This window comes from Hippocampus comes, unplaced genomic scaffold, assembly GCF_001891065.2.
Source record: "Hippocampus comes isolate QL1 unplaced genomic scaffold, H_comes_QL1_v1.1 scaffold86, whole genome shotgun sequence".
Classification (NCBI taxonomy): Eukaryota; Metazoa; Chordata; class Actinopteri; order Syngnathiformes; family Syngnathidae; genus Hippocampus; species Hippocampus comes.
Genome location: NW_017805882.1, coordinates 2,965,183 through 2,988,386, shown reverse-complemented (window position 1 = coordinate 2,988,386; position 23,204 = coordinate 2,965,183). Strand labels below are relative to the sequence as shown.

Genomic DNA, 23,204 nt, shown 5'->3' with positions numbered 1-23,204 from the left:
AAAGCCCCAAAAAAAAAAAAAAAAAAAAAAAACACAAGAAAGGCAGAAACAAGAGCAGTAGCTGGTCCCCAGTTGGTCAGGTGCGCCATCTTTTATTGGAGCATCCTTGGAGGTAATGTAGCCATTTTTCGAGCGGGGAAAGGAAAAGAGACGCACAGAGAGGGAAACAAACAATGGATGTGAAGCCATAAAAAAACAGCTCTCAGATGGGAATATTCCATAGACACTCATTCAATCAGTGAGGTTAATACAGTCTGCCATGACACAAAGCTATTTATTTGCAATAAATGCAACGACAAACACACACTGACTAAATAGTTTTCAGTCTTCCTTCGTCTCCACACAGCACAACGTTCCCTCTCATCACAGGCTTAAGATAATGATCACAGGGTTTCATGTGAAAGATTGCAGGAAAATCATGCACGCTCGTTCCAAGGAAGGGTCAGTGTTTGAAAAGCGACGTTTCTGCCGCTTTTAATGTTGTTTGTTTGGCTACACTCGTCAGAAACAGAAAACACAGGAGTGAAAACTATGGCATGCTGTGTCGTCGTTAATTAATGCATGATCAATGTGTGATGTTTTATTTGCTAATCCATCTATTTTCACGAGCTTAAACGTTGGGAGAAGGGGCGGGTTCACCTTAAACTGGTCGCCAGGCAATTGCAGGGCACATATAGTAGATGTTTGGAAATATACTCCGAGCGTGCCCTGGTTCACTTTGAAAATCAGAGCGTTGCTCAAATTTGCCGTTCCGTTATTCAAAGTGCACCAAAAACGGGAGTGCCAGTGCGAATATTAGGCACAACGACTGAGGACACTGTGCGCCAGTGTGGGCTGCGTAAAGAAATAAATTGGAGCGGAGCATAAATATGCTTCTCCAAAGACAGGTTAATCCGAAACCGACTTGGACCTGACGGTCGCAAAAAATTACAGTTGGCAACTCACTAGCGAAGTAATATGTGGACTACCTGTGATAAGTATCGCGTTTTGAGGTTCAATGAGGTTACAATATGTGATATCACGTTTTTTAAATCCACAAAAAGGTAATTTTAGTCAAAAACAACAGGTTGCTACACAGAGAAGACATAACTGACAATGATGAGGAAAATGTATTGAATGGTGAGACTTGGTCCTATCCACTTTAATGGACCGAGGAGGCGCGCACGGCTCGTACATGTTGACCACAAGCTTTGTTATTTTAACCACTGGTACATATGAAATTACGAATATTGTCCATTGTTGTTATAAAACACAACGGTTCAGTGTTGTTGTAAAAGACACTATACATGTATTGTGTATCGTGTATTCTATGGCTTGGCGGACAGTGACTCACTTGAATACAACCCGGAAATGGGATTTCTCGTGTGTTTGCTGTGCGACTGTGTTTCTCCCTCCGTCAGATGATTGCCATTGGGGGGCTTTAGCTGTCGAGTGACTCACTTGAATACAACCCGGAAATGGGATTTTTCGTGTGTTTGCTGTTTCTCACTATCTCCCTCCGTCAGGTGATTGCCATTGGGGGGCTCTAGCTGTCAATCAATGGAAAACTTGAAAGAAGTATATGGTTGGTTGGCCTGAGCTGGACATGCAGCACAAGCATGGGAAATCCACATATGTAGTTAGTTGATAAGAGTTAACTAATTAAACACTAATAATATATCGCCCAACCCTATTTGGACGTGTGAAAATAACAAGCAAAAATTTAATACAGTCAAACCTCGTTACACCGTACCTCGAGGGACATAACAAATCTATACGTTATAGCTGGTAGTTCATTGTAACTATTTCCAATAAAATGGCCACCAACTACGATGTATAATACAGTATGAAATACCGTATGAAAAGTGCCTTGTCCAGTTTAGGATGTGCCGCACCCTGAAGCCGTTTACAATCATCTTTCAATCTGTTGGCCTCGAAATCTGCCATTTTGTTGCCATTACGGATGATTGTCGAAATTTTGACTTTGCCAATTCGTGTTCACCCATTACGGATGATTGTCGAAATCGTTGACTTTGCCAATTCGTGTTCATGGCTGAGCTTTGTCTGGGAGACTCCCTTTCAGAAGTGGAGAAAATTTCAACCTTCACAGACAGCAAGATTGGCTTCCATTTACCAGACATGTTTTCAGACCATACATGTACGCGTCTGCTGAGCTTTGTCTGGGAGACTCCCTTTCAGAAGTGAAGACAATTTCAACCTTCACAGACAGCAAGATTGGCTTCCGTTTACCAGACATGTTTTCAGACCATGTGCATACATGTACGCGTCCTTGTCACACTAATTGCAATGCACCAGGAGTGCTGTTCCTGTCGAGCTAACCTCCCTTGTACTTGGCAGAGTTATAATTATTAAATGCAAATGCTGGTAAAGATGGCAAACATTCCTATAGGTAAACGTAACAGAGGGACAGCTCTCAGCAGGAAACTAGGAAACTTTTTTGATTCATATTCTGATTTATATTTATTGTAACATCGCCTGGATGCACTAACTGCAATGAAAAATGTTCTGCTGTTTCTTTTTAACAAACACAGCTCTGAAAAACACACTCTATAATCCAGTTCATCTCTGCAAATTTCTGATGATTGTATTAACATATGATAAGCTCCCCTGGCAACACCCAAGATTTTCCCATAGTAAGGCGCGGGCATGCGCATACACACACACACACACACGCACACGCACGCATGCACGCGCGCACGCACACACTGCTGGGTGTAAATTAACCAAACTCATTTATGTATATCCTCAAGATTTCTGGCAGATAAGCGAGAATGTGTGTGAGAGGCAGGAATCTGAGATCATCCGTAATACCACCTGGGACGTTGGTCTACTTACGGTAATCAAACGTGACATTGTTGATGAAATGTGCTTCAAAGCAAACAAATACAAGCATTTTCTTTTAGAACCCCTATATTGTGAATGCAGGTATTGGTTTCTAAATATGTTCTATATGTTTAATGATAATTGCTGAAAACATCTGCAAAGAATAAGAACAATGTAGCATCACCCCTCAGTTCATGTTACTGCATTTTTTTGGAGATGTGACTAAAAGAAAGTCCAGGCAATAACACACTTGAGCTTTCTGGCAAGAGACAACCCTCTCCCACTATGGCAGTACTGAGCGCGTTCCTTCCATCAGTAGTTATTCTGCACAATTGGGAGTTACTCACTAATAAGAACGTGGCTCATTTCTACATCGACCGCAGCTAGCAAGTTATGCCTACAACCTGAAAAAAAAAGCACCTTCGCTCATATTATTTGGGCTCAAGTGTCTCTGTTGGGTGGACCCATGCGTGCCACATGATGCCAAACTGGCAAATAGCATGACCGCACCGCCGAACTCCGAGACAGTTTGCGAGTTGGAAGCTAGCTGGCCTCGAATCTAGAAATATGCATCAACCCCAAGTCAGGGCTTAGCAACCGGCGGCTAGGCGAATCTGAGGGTGCCAAACCGCAAGTAAGCAGGCCGGTAGTTTTATGTTGTAATATCAAGTTGTTTGTTGCAGTTTTGTGCCATCCTTGAGTGGGAAGTTTTATGCAAGAGATCCCTTTGCACTGGAAAAAAAAAATCAATGTGGTTATTTTGTTTTGTTCAAAACTTATCTTTGGTTAGGATATTTATACATGCATTGACATTATTTATACATGCATTTAATGCATTATGAAAAATTACTACGTGAAGAGAACGTATGCATGTATTTTTCCCCATTTAATATTGTGGCCCCTCAAAGCATTTATGTTGCCCATCCCTGCCCTAAGTGTTATGTGTTACACAGGCAACAGTGTCGCTGTTGTCTTGAGGCCCTCTAGCCCGCCAGCTTCCACGATTTTGGAATCTTAAGTTATATACATGGAGAATTTTTTTTTTTTTTTCATTCAAATTTGGCAGACACACTTCTGTGTGGTGTGTCAAATATAAATGACATTTTATTTTCACTTACAGGACTTGTATATGCAAGAATGTGCTTCTGGGTGACTCAGTGGGGGGGAAAAAAAGAACAAAGAACGGCGCAAAAAGGCAACATTCATAAGAACATAAAACCAATCCATTGATGATCAAAGTGGTTTCATGTTGATAAAACGTTTGAGTTTTGGATTTACCAAACATAAAAGAACTTCCCATTGCATAGTAATTGCCATGACTGAAATTAATTAATGTGCACTGCTTAGAAAAACAAATGAAAGAAAGTCTAACTCAAAGGAACCGACCCTGAGGGTGAAATGAGGGCCAGACAACCACAAGTGTGGCCTGCGCTCACAGCCGGGCCCCACGCAGTCCGATTCGAATTTGCCAGAGAATCGCAGAAGCGGCAGATTGGCCGTTGGCAGGAACGTTCGCTTCACAGATGAGAGCATGCTCACACTGAGAAAATGTGACAGACGCGGGGAATCCAGAGGGACGCTGTGGAGAACCTTCTGCTACCGGCATCATCTTTGTGACACTTCAGGGAGTGCATAGAGGCACTTACTTGCCCCCCCCCACCCCCCCATCCAACAAATTACACACCATAATCGAAGCTTTTCAAGTGGAAAACTGTCAACCAATATAGCATTTAGCAGCCAACACAACCAGCGGTCTTCAGATTAACGAGTGATGTTCAGACATTTGTTTATCCCCTGTCCGAGGAGAAGGAGGAGCCCCTCCTCTTCTCCGCTCGAAGCAACCCAGGTGTGGTCACATTCGCCAACAAAAGCATGCAAGACGCAGGGAGAAATGACATTTCGTATTCGGTCTGACCGCCGTATAAATCCGAGGTCTGGCGGCTGGTGTGGTGTGTTGTCCTACAAAACCATGCAGAAGCAAAATCAACACATTTAGTGAACGGGGATTCTGGGTGCCAGAACGAGCTCTAATTTTATCATATGCAAGTCGCACCTGAGTCGCAGGACCAGACAAACTATGAAAAACAGAGCAACGTATAGTCCAAAAAATATGCTATATATATTTTTTTTCAATAATTTAGTTAGACTTCACTGGTTCAATCAGAGATGTAGGGCTGAGCAACATGGCCTAAAATTCCTTGTATTCCTGTTCATCGAATCCCTTCACAGTAAACTATTCATTTTGGGTTTTCGAGCGCGTGCCATGTAGCTGCTGCATGGTTTTATTTCTAACTTAATTGTAATGCTAATTTTCTGTTGATAGCTACTTGCTCTTCGCGCTAACGCGGTTCTAGACAGACTTTGGGGAAAAGTGTACTGTGCACCGAAGCACTTATTCTGGTCTTTCCCGACTCGGAATTTCACATTTGTGATTAGTAGACTTTACATCGAACTGATCGAGTGGATCGAAATCAGTCGATATTTAGCATATTAAGCAAAATCACTGAACAACTGTAAAGTCATAAGTTGCGCAATCTATCAGTGACATAATTGATCGACTCCGCAAAATAAGACATTACAGCAGTGGTTCTTAACCTGGGTTCGATCTAACCTTAAGGGTTCGGTGAATCAGCCTCAGGGGATCGACAGAGCCTCTGCCATGGAGGTTAAGACACACCCGACTCAACAATTGATAAGAGAAAGTTCTTCAACGTGATACACATTAGTGAAGCAGAACAGAAAGAACCATAAGTCAGCAGCACCCAGAGACAAACAAACAGCATTTAGATGTTGACTCCAGTAATCTGCTGACAAACTGACTCGGGCTACATTGTTTATATACTTAGGAAAAGCCGTCCTAATGTGTTTCATTATGATCACTCAATATGAGATGTGGGGATTAGGGACACGTTAATATTGTGGAAGCTTCACAGCCGAGGTAGTCCTCAGGTAGACATTACAAACAACAGAGAGCACAAAATTCAATTTTGCTGTAATAAATATCCCTCCCAACCTTGTGTGTATGGCTAGTCAGATGTGTCACAATAACACTACTAATCAGCTCAGCTAATTAACATCAGTCCAATTCAACAAACAGTGGAAAACCACCTCAATCCTTTTGTGCTGTCGTTCCAAAACACACGTTCATAAATACAGTAATCCCTCACTGTAACACGGTTCATCTTTCACGGCTTCGCTGTTTGACGTTTTTTTTTCATGGAAGTTTTTTCAATAGTGCGTTGTATTCTGCATCCTGATTAGCTAAGGGACTGAGGACTAATGTCAACAGCCTCCGTGTTTCATCGCTGTACAGCTTGTCAAATTTTCTCCATGACAAAACCCACAATGTAACATAAGGTTCTGTGCAGTATTTCGAAAAACCGTCAGTTGTTTGTAAGAAAATAATAATAATAATACTGTAATACGTTTTATTTATATATTTTAATGCTTGATGAGTGAAAAAAGGTTTAATCTTTGGTTTCATTCAATATTGTATACATTAAAAAAATAAAGACTACGTCACGGATTTCACTTATCACTGGTTCTTTTTGGAACGTAACCCCCGCGATAAACGAGGGACAACTGTATTGTATTTCCACATGCATCAAAGAGCTGTGAGAAACAAAGATAGTGGCCATTGTTCAACTAATTCTCTTTTGGTTTGTCTCCAAAACAGCGGTGAGCAATTAGATCACAATATATTCATGGAAGAATTAGAGAGATGTGGTATAAAGGGTTTGACAGCTAAATGGTTGAAAAGCTATTTCGATGACAGATATCAATATGTGCAGTTTAACAATTTCAAATCAAACAGGTTTAAGATAGCTCATGGGGTACCCCAAGGGTCTGTGCTTGGTCCTAGACTATTTACACCTTGTATCAATGACATTTGCTCTGTCTCTAAAGTTTTTAAAAAGTTCTATTTGCTGATGACACAACAATATACTGCTCTGGGGAAAATCTTGAGCAAATGAAGTTACCTAAAGCTTTTTATTTTGTCAAAAGGTACTGACTGCTGTTGGACACATTGATGGACAAGAAAATCTCTGGGCCTAAAAACCCACAAAACTCACAACATGTTTCCTCTTCAGAAATTGTGTATGAGGTGTTAAGTCCCATGGTTTTTTTGTCTGCAAACAGTAAATACATGAGTAATATGAAGTCAAGTTGTCTGTTTGTATCGTGCTTATTCACACAAGAGTCTTAATAGGCTTCATAGGCCCACAGTTGAAAAAGATTAACGACATCCCATGATGCAAAACCTCGAACCAGGCAAAGAAAAATTCAAAATTCCATTTCAGGAAAAAAGAAAAAAAAAATTGAGAAAGGACCACAGATGAGGTTCTAAACATGCGTGAAAACTCATTTAACTTTGCACACAAATCAGGCCTGCCAATAAATAAAAAACTAGTAATAAAATAAAAAAAATAGTACCCCAATATGTCCAGAGCTCTGAGGGCCAAAAAAGCAGCTCAATTTATTTCTGATCTAAACAGGCATTCTGTTGAAACATGAAATGAAATTGCCACAGAATACCTTTGATTATAGTATCCCAAAATTAACTGATATTATTTTCCCAGTTTTTAGCAAATGGATATGCCTGACAACACATTCTTATGCTCCCCTTTGAGAAATGAACCACACCACAAAACGGAGACGCTATTATTTGAAATTCTCCGGTTTCACGATAGTCCCGTCTTAATACGCATGGATGGATTTAATTTATAGCCAATAAACGGCATGCTTTCGCAACAATGCCAAGCACAAACAGCAGCTGCAAAACAACGTGAAAGTCAAATTAATGAAACGTATATTGTCTGTGTTGCATCTTTTTTCTTTCAAATCAATGTCATTCAATGGCACAAAACGGAACATAGCCTTAAAAAAAATGCAAAAAAAGGGCAAAACATGAACAACTTATTATTTTTCATTTTCATTCAGTGATAGTTGGTGGACAAAAGACTGGCACACCCACCTTTGAGTTCTGACGTTGAATCATGGCTAAGCATTTGGGAATTGAGGACACAATTTTTTGAAGCTTTGTCGTGGAATTCTTTCCGATTCTTTTGTTGATGTACGACTTTCGTTGCTCAGTGGTCCGAGGTGTAGCGTGTAGAAATTCATGTATGTTTGTACTGTTATTTTTTTTTATTATTATTTGTAATGTGTATTTATCATTTTATGAGACCATAACCACTTAATTGTCATATTTGTGGCAGTATTAAAACCCAACATTGTAATTATGGCGGGGGTGTTCAACAAAGCCCGCGAAGAAATCAAGCTCTGTCATCTGTCAGCCTGTCGAGACCATCAGCAGCTTGAGTAAAAGACTTTAGCCATTGAGGGATGATGATGAAGAGGGAGGTAATATGGGACACCGGACCATTGATCAGGGATGAATATGATGATCTGACATCCACGCTCTGCGCCTATACTGATAAGGCCACGACAGAGATGCCTTTGACGTGTATGTTGTCGTATTGACTTATTGATGAATGAAGCCACGCATCTCCATCTTACATCTGCGGCCTATCGCACGGCTGTAGACAAAGATAAGCGTACCGCAGCTCAAAAAGTGGAGTAACTTTGGATGAAAGGTTTTCCGGACACATGTTAAAAACCTTCCGTAATCAGAGGCATCTGTCGACCGCTTCAAAGTGTCACATGGAGTATGGGGGAAGAAAGTGTAAGCGGTCTACCTGAAAGTGAGGTGCTTGACTTTGAACTGTGTCTCGATCACGCCTGTAGTCCTCAGCCGCACACGCAGAACGTCCATCTCTGTGGGGATGTAGTCCGGAGACGAGATGCGGCTCATGTTTTCAAAGAAACTTAAAAAAAAAAAAAACAGAGACAGAGGCGGTGAGAAAAAGTGGTGCAAAAGGTCAAAAACAGAGGAGACATTAGCAAAATAAAATAAATAAGTAAATAAAGAAATAACCTGCAGACAAGCTTTAGATCAAAGTGAAAATGATGAATAAATTGCAAACGTGTGTGTGTGTGTGTGTGTGTGTGCGTGTGTGTGTGTGTGTGTGTGTGTGTGTCTGAGTGCATGTGTTAAAAGGCTATTACTCGATACAACAGGTGGAGTGTGCAGCGATAAGATTGAAGCCCCAGGGAGCGCAGTGGTTCATCGTGATGAATATTCACACTGCGGTATACCATTGTAACATTTTGAGGCAAACTATCAAACGCGGATTGGCTGGTAACACAATTCGCACAAGTAAGTGTGCTGCGTGCCTTGCAGAAGTGTGGCCCTTGTGTAAACAAGCACACCCGCACATACAAGACATCTAAAAGTCACTAGGTTGACTGTGACATTCTCAACTCGTCATCCTGAATCAGTTTCTTGGACAACAAGCTACATCCTGCTGTTTAGTAAACACAACACAACACTACATGGAAGGTGCTGCATAGATGCTGATTTTGTTTCTATGTGAGGAGCAATCTGAGTGGAAGATTTCCCCCTTTTTTTTTAAAACTATTGTCAAATGTACATTTAAAGATGTCTCAATTTGCTCTTCATCAAGTAGCTGATAATGGTCGTTTTGCTATGTTAAGATCTTAATCAGAATTTTAAATCCTTCTGCTGACCTATTAAAGCACTAAATAATCAAGCACCTCTTTAAACAACTCCTGGTTGCCCGACAAACCTACTCGAACACCAATTCACTTGTGGTCCCCAGAGTCTGTAAAAATAGAACCGGAAGTGGAACTTTACTTATCAGGCACACGGTCGATGGAATCAACTCCCTGATTCTGTCTGGCAGGCTGCCACTCTCTCATTAATGAAGCGCAAACTTAAATTATTCGTCTTTGATAAAGCATAAATAGAGTCAGGGATGATTTTTATGGCCTTATGCCTCAAATGTCGGATAATGATGGACAGCTATACCTCCCTCCCCCTCTCCATTTCCCTTTCTACTCCCCTTCTTTCCTTCTTTGTATCAACTCTCTAACCAAACCAGACGAGGCAGACGGCCGCCCCACATTGAGTCTTGGGTTTGCTTGAAGTTTTTTTCCTAAAAGGGCGTTTTTCTTTGGCTCCGTCGCCTGGTGCTTGCTCATGTGGGGTTCAGTTGGGGCTCGATTAGTCTTTCATTAAGTGATAAGTGCTCCATGTGTAAAGTGCACTGAGACAACCGCTGTTGTGACTCAGCGCGAGACAAAGAAAACTGAATTCAATTGTTATCTATTGTCTATTGCTGAGGGGGAAAGAATTAATTTTTTTAATTGCTCAAAATGGCTAAAAACATCGGCACTCCTATGCTTCTGCTAGATAATGTGCCACTTCTCCCAGAAAACTATTCACATTTATTTCTTCTGTTTGCCACATCTGATCCTATGCAGAACTCCAAAAATCGACTGGCCAAAATTGTTGACACCCTCATCTTAACCCTTTCAGGGGACAGCTTATTATGTTATCAGGTTACAGGGTGCATGAAAAAGTTAATATTTTAGAGTTCACCCTTTTGGGGGGGAAAAAATGAAATCAATTGCTTCCTGTAACCATCAATAACTTTCTACCGCCTTTCTACTGGAATTTTTTTCCCAGTCTTCTTTTGCCAACTGCTCCAAGTCTCTCAGATTGAAAGGGTTCCTCTCCCCAGGTGTTGTGCGGCAAGCCCAGACTTCCTTCATGCATGAGTATCCTGAGTTGTTAGGAGGCCAGCCTAGAGAGTTTCTCCAGGCTATGGCTTCTTCCTGATAGGACATGCCCAACACCTAACCCGATGCACGAGCCACCTCTTGTGGCTCCTTCTCAGAGAGGAGCAGCAACTCTACTCTGACCGCCTCCTGGGTGACCAATTTCTAATAGAGACCCCCAACACCGTGCAAAGGAAACTCATTTTGGCCGCTTGGATTCGAGATCTTTTTTTTTCAGTCATGACGCACTGCTTGTGACCAAAGGTGAGGGTAAGTAAGGTAGGACTGAAAACTAAAAATCTGTTTGACATGGTGACATGATGAAGCCAACAGCACCAGATCATCTGCAAAAAAAAAAACAAAGAAGTAATCCTGACGTCACCAAAGCCCAGCCCCACAACACATTGACGACAACTAAAAATACTATTCATCAAGGGAGGTACGGTATACCATACTCCCAAAGCGCCTTCACAAAACTCTGAAGTCAGTTAATGGTCGCGTTAAAATGCACAAAGCACAAGTAGACAGGTTGGGCAAATTCCCGTGCTCCCTCCAAAACACTCTTGAGGGTGTAAGAGCTCATCCGCGGCCAGGAAGAAGACCCCAATAGTAATCGAAACACATCCTATGGTCCGCCTAGAAAGAGGGACCACTAACCCCAGTCTGCCAATCCAGGGGCACTGTCCTTGATGTCCGTGCGATCTTGCAGAGAAATGTCAACAAGGACAGTCCCATAAAATCCAGAGAGCTTTTTAACCACCTCAGCGACCTGAATCCAAGAACTAGGTGAGCCCGCTTCTCCCCGAATTCTGCCTACTCATTAATAAAAAGGCGTGTCAGAGGAATTGAGAAGGTCACTATTCTCCCCTCCAACTCACAAAGATTTAACTCAAGGTCAGCATGACCTCATGCCCACAATAAGCAGTGTTGTTGGTGCACTGTAGTGTTAATTCCATGAATGAAAACGGAACCATTTTTTTTTTCAACGCACATTTTTCACCGGATGAAAACAAGACTAAACAAGACTAAAATCCCCATTAATAGACAATAACTCGTACTAAATCAGTATGTGTTTTCTTGTAGTCAACACAAGACGGAAATGTAGTTCACTAAAGAAAGACTGGGTTAAAATCGATGGCCAGTCGAGTTCAAGAACTAAGACGCGACGAAAATGACGATATTTTGTCAAATCCTGTCTCCTCCGCCTCCTCCTCGGCTAATCCGCCACTACCACACAGTGACACATGACCTTTCAAATCTGCAGCGAGTGACCATCGTGTGCACAAACACACGGGACAGACAGGAGGTGGATTCACGGTGAAAGGTTAAAAGTAAAGCATTAATGGCCATGCTTTGCACGGAACCTGGGAGAGAAAGAATAGATGTCGTATGTGGACATTCTCACTACATTGGTGCATAAAAACCTTATGCATGATTTTAGTCCGGGGGAAGGAATGTGGGCACATGGTAGCTGGCTGGAAAAACACATTCAACCTGAAGAAGCACTGTCCGGCACCAACTCCAAGGATTCCAAAAAGGGTGAGCACAAACACGCACGTTTAAGCGAGGGAAAAACATGGTCCAAACATTTTACTCTTCATACAGGGTTCTGAGCCGTCTGATCCCTCCCCTACGATCAATTTGTGCTGATTAGGCCTGTCATGCTAATAACCAAAGACTTATCGTTCCATAAAAAAAATAAATAAAAAATAGATTTTTCCAGACTCAATTTCCATTTACATGCATGCTTGTTAACATATGTCATAAACACTCAGTTGCACTGATTTTTTTTCCTTCTTCAGACAGTGAACTTGCTCGCTGGATGGTTAAAAAAAAAAAAAAAAAAAAAAAGGAAAAAAAAACATTCAAAGTATACTCGAAAGCAGGTGTGTCAAACTCATTTTTGTCATCGGCCACATTTTAGTTACCGTTTCCCTTGGAGGGCCGCTATGGCTGAAACTAAATAAAAAAAAGTCAATGGTAACGATTTATTCAACTATTGTTTAAGTTACTGTAATGAGGGGTTTGGTTACAAGAAAATGGTTACAATATGCCTCATTTATTACCTATGAGAATTTTGTCCGAATTGACGAATTGCACTTCGTCTTTGCCAAAAAACAGGGGGAGGAAGGGGGGGGGGGGTCTGCCACCGATATACATAAGTTTGGACATCTCTTCCGATTACCCCTGGAACACCCAACTCGCGCCATCTTCTCATTCGATCCAGCGACAGCCGGCTGGAAAAGGCCACGCGGCAGACCCCACACCAGATGGCTTGATGTCATTAGGGAGGATTTCAAGCACCAGGGCCTTACCCTGGAGGATGTAGCAGACCTGGCTCATGACCGTGGTCATTGGCGGGCCCTGGTGAAGCTGATCGGCTCTACGCACTGTGACGACCCAGCCGAATGAGACTGGGCCTCCGCATCGCAAGAGCATTTATTATTATTATTATTTATGAGAATTTTAAATTTCGGTAGAGATTTTAGCAAGCATCATGGAAGTTAGCATGTTTGACTTGCTTTCGCGGGCCACATAAAATGGCGTGGCGGGCCAGATCTGGTCCCCGGGCCTTGAATTTGACACGTGTGCTCTAAAATTTGATGGCTTGATAATTATGCTCATTTGCATTAACCAGGAAAAATATAAGTTGCCTAATAATTTGCAAAACAGTGTATTATTTGTAAATTGCTTGGCACGTCTCTCAATGCCAAAGTCTGAATGTCGATTACACTTGGATTCAGTTCAAAGTAACTACGATGGGTGGCTGGTGAGCTGGCTTCCTATGACAAAATATAAAATAGGTACAAGTGGCGTTTCGAAAGATAAATATGTTTAGCAATGACGTACTTCCCCTTGAAGACCCTGAAGCTTATTAAGATGTGTGAATGCGAACAGATTCAGGCACAAAGATGCATTTGAGGATTATCTCTGCCTTGGCTGGTGACGGAAGTCATCAAAGACACTATGAAGTGTCGGTATTTACATGATGTAAACTGATTCTCCTTGCCACTGGGGCACACGCAGACGCTCACAGACTTCTCAATATTGTGCATGTTAGTTTACCTGAATATTAAACTAACCGTGATCGAGCCATCCATTCATTCCTTTTCCCCCACTTATTCTGTTTAGCGTCAAGCTGGAGCTGGAATCTACGTCACTTGATGTTGCTCTCTGTAGACCCTGGACTGATCACAGTCAATTGAAGGGCAAATGTAAAAAAAGAAAAAAAAATTGTTGACAATTTTTCCACATAACTGCCACACTAGAGGCATTACATTACAGCCAGCATTTATTCACGTGTGCCTTTCATAGAGAATCAACAGAGGTGTGACTTAGCCATGCACATTTACATAGTTGGCAGAGCTTTTGCCCATACAGATTCTCAGTGGATGTTTCAGACTGGTGGAGGTGAGTATCAGTTGATAAAGCCATGTTGTAGTTTTTTTCCCCACAGGAGCGAAATATTGGCGCATATGTCTGACAGGTGTTTCTATTGGTCAGGTATGTCCTACAGATTTATTATTTTTTTTCTTCCTGACTACTACCACTTCATATACGAGCTACACGTAAACCAGTGAGCTGTCTGTGGGATTAAAAAATAATAATAATAATAATTGTGACGCTGGCTGGTACAAGAGGTGGTGTTGAGGCAATCACAAACATTGCATGAACATTGGTTATAGCTAAAACAACCATTTGGAATGCCCCGTAGGAGAAAGAAAGCAATGGTCTCAGTACCAGAAAAGGAATGTGTGCCTCAGGGAACTAGACAGAAAGCACAGAGAGCTGTAAAGCAAACAACTAAAACAATAGTCAGTGACATCTGCAACAACCTCCGAAGCATTGTTTCCCCGAACTCGATTGATGGCACTTATTTTACTTTTGAAAACTTTTTTTGCACGCTGCCCCATAGAAATGTCACAAAGTGTAAAATATATTGAATTAGAGATGGGCCAGTACCAATAATCGGTATCGGTACCTTTCAATGGCACCCTCTCATTGCCGTAACTGGCATGCATGGCTCACAGAACGTTGGCCATCTTCTCATATGAACATTAAGATGCAATTTCTATCATTAACTGTATGTTTACAGGGCTCATATATAATGCTTAAAGTGCATTATTAGTGTGTTGGTCCCAAATGTATACGTTTATTTGCTAACCAAATATGGGTGACATGAGTTGCTCAGTATTTCATACAGATGCATACTTTACACATTTCATCCATCAACTTGATCATTTTTAGCCAATAATCATTAACTTGGAATTTTTATGGCTGCAAGAAGTTCCTTCATCTTCTTTTCTCGCAGCTGCTCGATTGCCATATTTGAAATGTGCTTCGTAGGCATGTCTCTTCGTAGGTGCCATTTTCGGGGGTCCGAAGTTGTTTTGCCCACTCCACGTACCGGCATTATATCCACCTACTGGTGGGCGTGCCTTTAGCGTCCTCTTTCACGCCCCTTTAACGTCAGCATGCTTTCCTTAGTTACGTCCGCCTCGAAATAAACAGCGTGTCCACATAACATCAGAGAGTCAAGCGGAGAGTTCAGCTATCTCACATAGCCACATTCACAGATTTCGGAACTCGGTGCATCGATTAGGCACCCCGCATTATTATTTTATGTTGTTGGCTCCACAAATGATTCTGGGCGAATGTGTTGTCTTGTGCCAGTCGGAAAAACACCAGCTGTCTAAAAATTTCCCTGTCTAATCTGAAAAAACAAATGCAAGTAAGTGGGCGGGGGGTTCCAATTTAACGGTTTTGCACTTTTTGCGGGGTGAAGGGATAGGGGCATCCAGTACCAATTAACTGGGAAAAACGAGGATTTACTGTACTATTTTTTACCAGAGTAGTATTTTAAACGTGTCACTGTATTTGTAAGTATCTGTGAGTATCTGTACTTATGCCACCTCTAGTGGCTCTCAGTGGGAGACCAGCGGGACTTGTCAGTGTAGATAAATGCACAGTTGCAGCCTCTCACTGGGTGGAGAATGAGACCAGACGGCCTCCCCCAGCTCTGACGTACTTGTGTGTTACACACGCTATCAGCTCTCCGGTTACCCTTCATTCTGAGTTCTCATCATGCTACGATTTTCCGGCACGGAAAATTACAATTAAATTCATAGCACATTACAGTCATTCCTCGGTTTTCGACCATAATCCGTTCCAAAAGGCTGTTCAAAAAGCGATTTGTTCAAAGTCCGGAACTATTATATAGGCTTTATCTTGCAATCGCCGCTAGCATTACCACATAGCAAAAGAGTTACCCTATCCTTCATAGGTTTGTGGCCTGGAAACGACTTCTCCTCACGTGTGATGTAGATCCTTCGTGGCATTTTTTTCCAAAAAAGTCCAGTCTCGTCCATATTAAAAGTTTGCAGGGGAAGATACTCCTCGGCCTTGATGAAATTTTCAAACTCTACTTTAAACTTTTGTGTAAATCACAACAAACATGTCTGCTCACAATGAACGTTACACGAGAGCAATCGTCACTCAGGAGCCGAGAGGAGTCGAGTGGCGTATTCGAGTTTGCTCAGTTTGGTCGAAAACCGGTTTTCGGTTGTTTGTAATCTGAGGCGTAAAAATCCGGAATTTTCTGGTGGAAATCTGATTTGGTCAATAACAGACGTTCGAAAACCGAGGTTTGACTGTATTTACAAATGAAACATGTTTATGCAGCGTAAAGTGTCAGATTGCTTCGGGTGCAAACATTGACCTCCACCAAGTACAGGCTAAAGTTAGGCGAGAGGTCATGTTTTGATTACCATATGCTGGTAGTTTGTTGATTAGTATATTCAGAAGTCACAAAGAACCACGGAGAGGTGGCCCGTGAACTTTGACATCGAGGTCCAGATCCAGATAAACATGCAGACTGAGGAATGACTTAACTCATTTCACCATTACAATTTGCCTCCATGGACACCAAGTGGGGCAGTGAGGCACCACATTCAACTGATGATGAGGTGCGCTGACATAAAAATTGAAAGTGTGCAACTCATTTTGTAATTACTGCCTCCCACTGGCCTGGAATGGACCAACATGGACCCATCGAAATATTTCAGTCAAAGACAGACATTCTTAGGATTGTTTGTCCTTGGCATATGGCGGCGTCCTCCTGGGTGTCATTCTAGTTTTTGTTTCTCATTACGCTCTAAGATTAACACCCAGTGGCAGCAAGCACATGGCTGAGTCGCAGCTGTAAAGTCCAACTAATTAGACCCCTGCCTCTTTTCAACACAGTGTGCGTGCGCGCGCGTTTGCATGCTCGGAAGGCACTTACTACAGCGCTGAGTCATTGAGCTCATACTCATATCCCCGGGCCACTGCAGCTCTCACCCCTTGGTCCGCCCATAAGCAGGCCAGGGCGTGGCTCAGGAAGGGAAAAAAGACCTGATCTTCATCAAAAGAGCGACCACACGACAGCACAGAGTGGGCGTGCACCTGGAAGACAACACATCACTTTGGATAAATGAACACTTACTGTGGCTTCTTATCACTATAAATATGACAGATGACACATGCACACACACTGCTGGCAATTATCAGAGGAAATATTTTCATCATCTTCTCCGAACAGGTTGTGATTAGTGGGTGGAAAATGTGTGAGCGCTCTTGTGTTAACGTAGGAGTTTAAAATCAAATTAAACCTCACAATCAAACCCCTTTGGAATCTTTAGTTGTCAGTCATGCATGGAATTGAATGCCGAGAGGGAGGAAGAGGCATTGACAGTGGTGAGATACTGCTCCTTAGTGGTGTTCTGGTGTCGGTACAAGAAATCAGTGACACTGGGTGGGGGGAAGCATGGAATAGGCTAGCCGAGGGGTGACAGCAAATACAAAGGAAGCCGCCTACCTTGTTCCTGCTGTTAGCCAGGTTGATGCGTAGGATGCCCATGCCATGAAGAACAAACTTCATGGAGGTCAGGAGGTTATCCAACACTGCAGGCTGACATATCAAAAGACATTAATATAGGCTAAAGGGTAGTGCAAAAATATTAAACATAATGTCAGAGTGCAGCAACATAGATGATTCAAATTAAAATGAGCACAAAATCAACTGAATCAGATGACCCCCCCTCCCCAAAAAATACATTTCAGTTCAATGTTAAAGTTTTACTTTTTTCAGGGTGAAGAATGAGATGTACCATCGAAGATAAACTATTTTGTGGATTAGAACACAGCAACGTTGTGTTTCAAGTGACGAGATGCTCCTTAAAATGTAAAGTGGCCATCTGGGAGCAGGCAAAACTTACAAATACAAATGCTCAGAAATCATGGATTTAATTCACTTAGCAACAGAGAGGCTCCTAAAGAGAATGAAAAATGTGTGTGTGTGTGTGTGTGTGTGTGTGTGTGTGTGTGTGTGTGTGTGTGTGCACGTGCATACATGTGTGTGTCAAACGGCACCCCACCTGAGCCGTCAGTCTCCTGCCAGCTAACGATAAGCTTTACATTCCATTACAATTCCATCACAGTCTGTTGGCTGCTTTCATGAGTGTCCACATGGGGAACTGTTGTAGCCTCAATAAAAGATGTGCCCGAAGCCACACTACTTCAGATTTGGACATCAGACTCTTTTACCAGAACTTGGTTGACAATGCTGTGGTGATTCGGGATGCAAATAAAGTGGAAATTCCAATGTGGAGGAAAAATCCTCAAAGTTAAACAGTGGGAAGCACCCTCATGTGTAACATTACATGAGAGGTATTCAAAACGCGGGTTGTTTTTCGACAGCTTTTGTGTTTGTTTAGTGCCACCATAAGGGTTACAATTCATAATATGTAGCTGATCGCATCATAGCTAAATAGGAGCATGAAAATGACCAAAGAAGCCTGTCAACACACAATTTAAGAAGTCAAATTAAAGACATTTTGAAGGTATGGATGGCTAAGACCTCGTATGGACTAAATATGATTACATAAGGTTGCAAGACGAGTATTCAAACACACTTGAACTTATTCATACACATTCTACGAGGAATGGGTGAGTACTGAGACTCGCCTTATTTTAAGGTATCTTGTGGTGGCTTTAATTCAGGCGTGTATGTCACAGTCTAAAACAACTTCATAGCTGGAAGAACCAAAATCTCCTTCACCAAAACTAAAACACGACATTGTTTTGGGCATTTCTATGGTGATAGATTCAGACATGACTTTCAGCAGTCATATCAAATCAATCATGAAAACTGCCTATTACCGGCTGAAAAACATATCCAGAATTTAGGGTTTCGTGTGCGCCAAGCAGACCAGGAGAAGCTTATCCATGCTTTAATCTCCAGGAGACTTTTTTTTATTGGAATGGTCTTCCCAACTGGACTCCCTCAAAATGAACATCAAACAGCTGCAGCGTATTCGGAACGCTGCAGCTCGGGTTCGGAGCACAACAAAGAGACTAGAACAGAGCTGTCTTACTCCAGTTCTAAAGGTTTTACACCACCTCCCAATCAGCTGAAGAAGAGATTTGAAAATTCTTCTACTGGTCTATAAGTAACTGAATGGTTTAGATCCCCAATACATCAAAGAAATGCTGATTTAATTGAATCCAGTAGGGCTCTCAAACCTGTCGACTTGGGTGATTAGCGGAGCCCAGAGTTCAAAGTAAACATGGTGGATCCGCATTTAGCTGTTATGCTGTAGGCCAACAGACTAAGCTGCATGCCAACAGAAGTGATGTCAGCCCAGAGTGTAAAAGCTTTGACATCCAGGTTCCCATTCTTGCACTGTTTTTTTTTTATTTTTTATTTTTTTTAGCAAATTAGCTACTTTTTATTTCTTTACTTGTTTCTTTACCTGTACTCTTTTGTTTGTAAGTGCTTTTAATTACATGCAGGACATTGAGTTACCTTGCGTATGCTTTAGAAATAAAGCTGACTTGCCTAAATTTGAAGATTCATGTCTTATGGACAGCAACAAAAGGAGCAAAAACACATTTCACAGATAAAAATCTGTCGGAAATGTGTTGGCAGAGACGGTAGATTCCTTGGTTTCGTTCTCGCATTTTTCTTCTTACTGGCCCCCCTCTACTTTTGTTTTCTTTAATCTACGGTTCTGCTTCTCCCCCCCCGCGACTCATGTTTACCTAACTTTTGTATTAAAAAATGTACGCCGACATCATTAATCCGTCTGGATTGGGTCGTTCTGCATGATTTATCATTTTGAAATGGGTTACAGTGTCTCTTGACATCAACAGCCACATATGACAGAGGAAAGACTTGTGACACTCTTGTCCAATCACAATCATGAAAATGAATCTCTCACTGCACAAACAAAAAACACAAAAGCATGAAGCCTTAAATGCAGTGTACGATATAGTAATCAAAATACATCTTTTTGCTATCTAATCTTTGTAGGAAAGCATAGAGTCAAAAGACAGCTGGACTCAAAAATGTGTGCGCGTGAGCGTGCATGTGTGAGACAGTGCAGGGGGAACAGCAGCAGCGTCAGCAGCCATGTAACAACTCTCAGTCATGCCTGAATCCATCCCAACACACTGAACTTATTGTTCTTGTCCAGCCTGGTGTTTGGCACAGTGGCTTTAATATACAAAATAAACAGTTGTCTTGCGTCATAGCACGAGGGACCTATACACAACAAAGAATGCAGCCGAATATTTATTAGCCGCAGACCAACGCGCCAACGTTTATAACTTATCCAGACCATGTGTGTGTGTGTGTGTGCATGTGTGTTTCGAAGCTTCATTTGTTTCCCCATGTCAAGCTGTCAGGAGCGCTAGTTCGGTTGCATATTCAACAAATCCAATCGCTCCTCCAATGATACCATTAGCAGCTGCGGCGGGCGCGCAAGAGTTCAAAGCAAGTGTGCAAAAACACATTTGCACACGAGTCACCTTGTTTACACAGTGTTGTATGGGCTGGAGTCTCAGTCCATCGGCCTGTGGATAGTAAAAACAACACGCTGCTGCCTCCGGCTATGAACAAAGGAAGGATTAGATGATGAGCAGTCCCCTTTCTCCCCTATTCCCGGCATTAGCCAGAGCAGTGCCCTATTGTGACACAGAGTTGATGGAAAGAATGCTCAGTGAGATGGAAGACAATAAGGAGAAGAGCTCGTGTGGACTTTGAAGTACCCACCCACTTTGAAGCATGCCAAGCAGAGCGGCTCTCCAACGTGCAACACCCAAAAAAAAAAAAAAAAAGGAAAAAAGGAATCACAGAGGCCAATCAAGAGAGGTGACACCATGAGTGTGTGAGCACAAGACAGGGTGTGGGTAGAGGTGGTCAGAAATCACGGGGCGAGGTGTCCATTTTTCAGCAGAAAATAGAAATGGTTGCACATGCGAGCCAAACCCAACTGACAGCTTAGACAACAACCGGCTTTATGCAGCATTAGTGCAAGCTTGTACCTGTCGACTATTTTGCTATCCAAACGGTACACGCCCATTGCAATAGACATTGTGCTCATGCATAATCTAATAAGAAGTGATACAAGTACTGTGGGACCCTTACAAGGCTCAGGTTTGAGTGACACGCTTAACTAAATCCATCCATCCGTCATACTCACAAGGGTCGCGGGTGAACTGGAATCTATCCCGACTGACAATGGGCGAAAGGTTGGGTACACCCGGGACTGGTCACCACACAATCAAAGACCAAATATAGACAAATAACCATTCTCACTCACATTCTTGCTGTGGATGTCCCCCCAGTGGGACAAGTCAAAGGTAAGAATGAGAAAAATTGTAGCTGTACAAACCAAAATACTCTCCATATGATCCAACGAGTTTCAGACTACCACAAAAAATATTTCTGTGAAACTAGACATTTATTGTTGTAGATGACCCACATGGATTCCAACTGCCATCTTGTGATTGCGTCGCATATTTCAGAATATACCGTGAAATTGACCCTTTTGTCCTGTCCTCTACAGATATCTGTCTTGTTATTATTTTTTTTAATAAAAAAATCAATGTGTCAAGCACAACTGTGATACCTTCAGGGAGCAGAATGAAGGAGCTCACTAATATTGAGGAATGCGGTGAAGATTCCAAATGGCAGCACAAGAAATTGGGGCCTTCAAACGGGATGTCAAATAAGAGTGCGTACAAGCCAGAGACAAGTGACGCAGACTGGCTGTTGAGCTTTGTTTCAAAGACGTTGCATCATCATCTCAACTTTCTATCAACTCTAAATTAGGAGTGTCAAACTCATTTTTTATGCAGGGCACATCATAGGTGAGTTTTGCCTCGAAGGGCCTTTATGACTGGCAACTAGGGCCGAACGATTAATTGAATTCAAACTTATATCGTGACGTCGCAGAATGCAATCTTCAAACTGCAAAGGCTGCGATTTGGAAGGGGGAAATAAAAATGGCTGTAAGCATGCCAGAAGATCAATTGCGATTCCCCCCCTCCCTCTCTCTCTCTCTCTCTCTCTCTCTCTCTCTCTCTCTCTCTCTCTCTCTCTCTCTCTCTCTCTCTCTCTCTCTCTCACTCTCTCTTTCTCTCTGTCACACACACGCACGCACAAACACACTGTTCCCCCAGTCGTAGGACAATTATATCAATGATAGGGGCCACTGGCCAGGTTGAGACCCATATGAGCATAAGCAACAGCGCTTACATGTGCGCATGCATATACAATTAGACCTTTTGATTTATTTTATTAAATGATTAATTTATTTGCTTATTTCATGACAAAATGTGTTCCCTTTTAAATTCTAGTAAATAATTTCACATACACGCTAAAGGAATTTCCTGTGAGTGACTTGGCCCCGCTGTCTTAAAAAAAATCCAATCGCAGCCCTTGAGTACAAAAATTTGCCCGCCCTCGATCTAATGCACAAGTGTATGGAAAGTTATTTGAGTATTTGTGTGTAGTATGGTAGTGTGTGTATGAGTGTCTGTGTGTTATTGATTGTTCCATGAAAGTGTGTGTGCAAACCATGTGAGCATCTTTTCTTTCGATTACGAATCAAAACGCAATAGAGTGTTCAAGGTGGTCAGTTCATTCGCTGTTATCTGCCTAAATTGAACCCTTTTCCAGAGTGGAAAGCGAGACAGAGAAACGCAGCTGGGAAATGACCCACCGCTGAGGCAGAGGAGGGATAAAATACTGCAGGGGGGCAAAGGAGAGGCGTGCAGCTAAAGATAAGAGTTGATGGAAAATAGAATGCAACGCTTTCCGTTCCAGAAGGGTTTCCGTTCTTCTCCGCCAATCAGAGTGCAAGCAAAATGGAGGAATAAGCAAAGTTTACAGGTGGACACATGTAGAAACAGCAACTTGGCTATTGTCAAATGTCCTGAGGCAGGGGTGCCATAAGTTTGCTCAATTCCCACTCTCCATTTTCATCATAGTTTATTGATTATGGTAATTGATAGAATATAAAGGCAGCTTTCAAAAAAAAAAACAATCATAAAAACAAACCACGAAAGAGAAGTCATAAGATGTTACCCTTTGGAATGTGTGTGTGTGTGTGTGTGTGTGTGTGTGTGTGTGTGTGTGTGTGTGTGTGTGTGTGTGTGTGTGTGTGTGTGTGTGTGTTACTGACCTTGAAGCTGCTGAGTTCTTGCTTGGTAAATCCATTGCTGTGGATGATTTTCATTTGTTTGACCAAAGTGCTTTTCCCACTCTCTGCTGCACCTGGAGGACATCGCAACATGTGGAGTAATGTGCAAAATGAATGCTTATTTTTTTGGAGACAATGATTTGTCTTTGCCGCAAAACATCAAATAAGAAAAACAAAGACAAACCTAAAAACTTATGAAGTTGAGCTGAA

General features: G+C 42.1%; 1 protein-coding gene across 1 annotated transcript in view; it reads right to left on the bottom strand.

The window, feature by feature from the left end:
• The window catches only part of gnav1 (guanine nucleotide binding protein (G protein) alpha v1), a 38,270-nt gene that overhangs the window by 12,304 nt on the left and 2,762 nt on the right, over positions 1 to 23,204 (bottom strand). Inside the window, exons 2-5 of the mRNA XM_019889189.1 lie at positions 22,977 to 23,068; positions 17,324 to 17,416; positions 16,751 to 16,911; positions 8,523 to 8,651 (exon numbers count right to left, since the gene is read on the bottom strand). Of these exons, the coding sequence (XP_019744748.1) occupies positions 8,523 to 8,651; positions 16,751 to 16,911; positions 17,324 to 17,416; positions 22,977 to 23,068 (475 nt within the window). The remainder of the gene's footprint in view (positions 1 to 8,522; positions 8,652 to 16,750; positions 16,912 to 17,323; positions 17,417 to 22,976; positions 23,069 to 23,204) is intronic.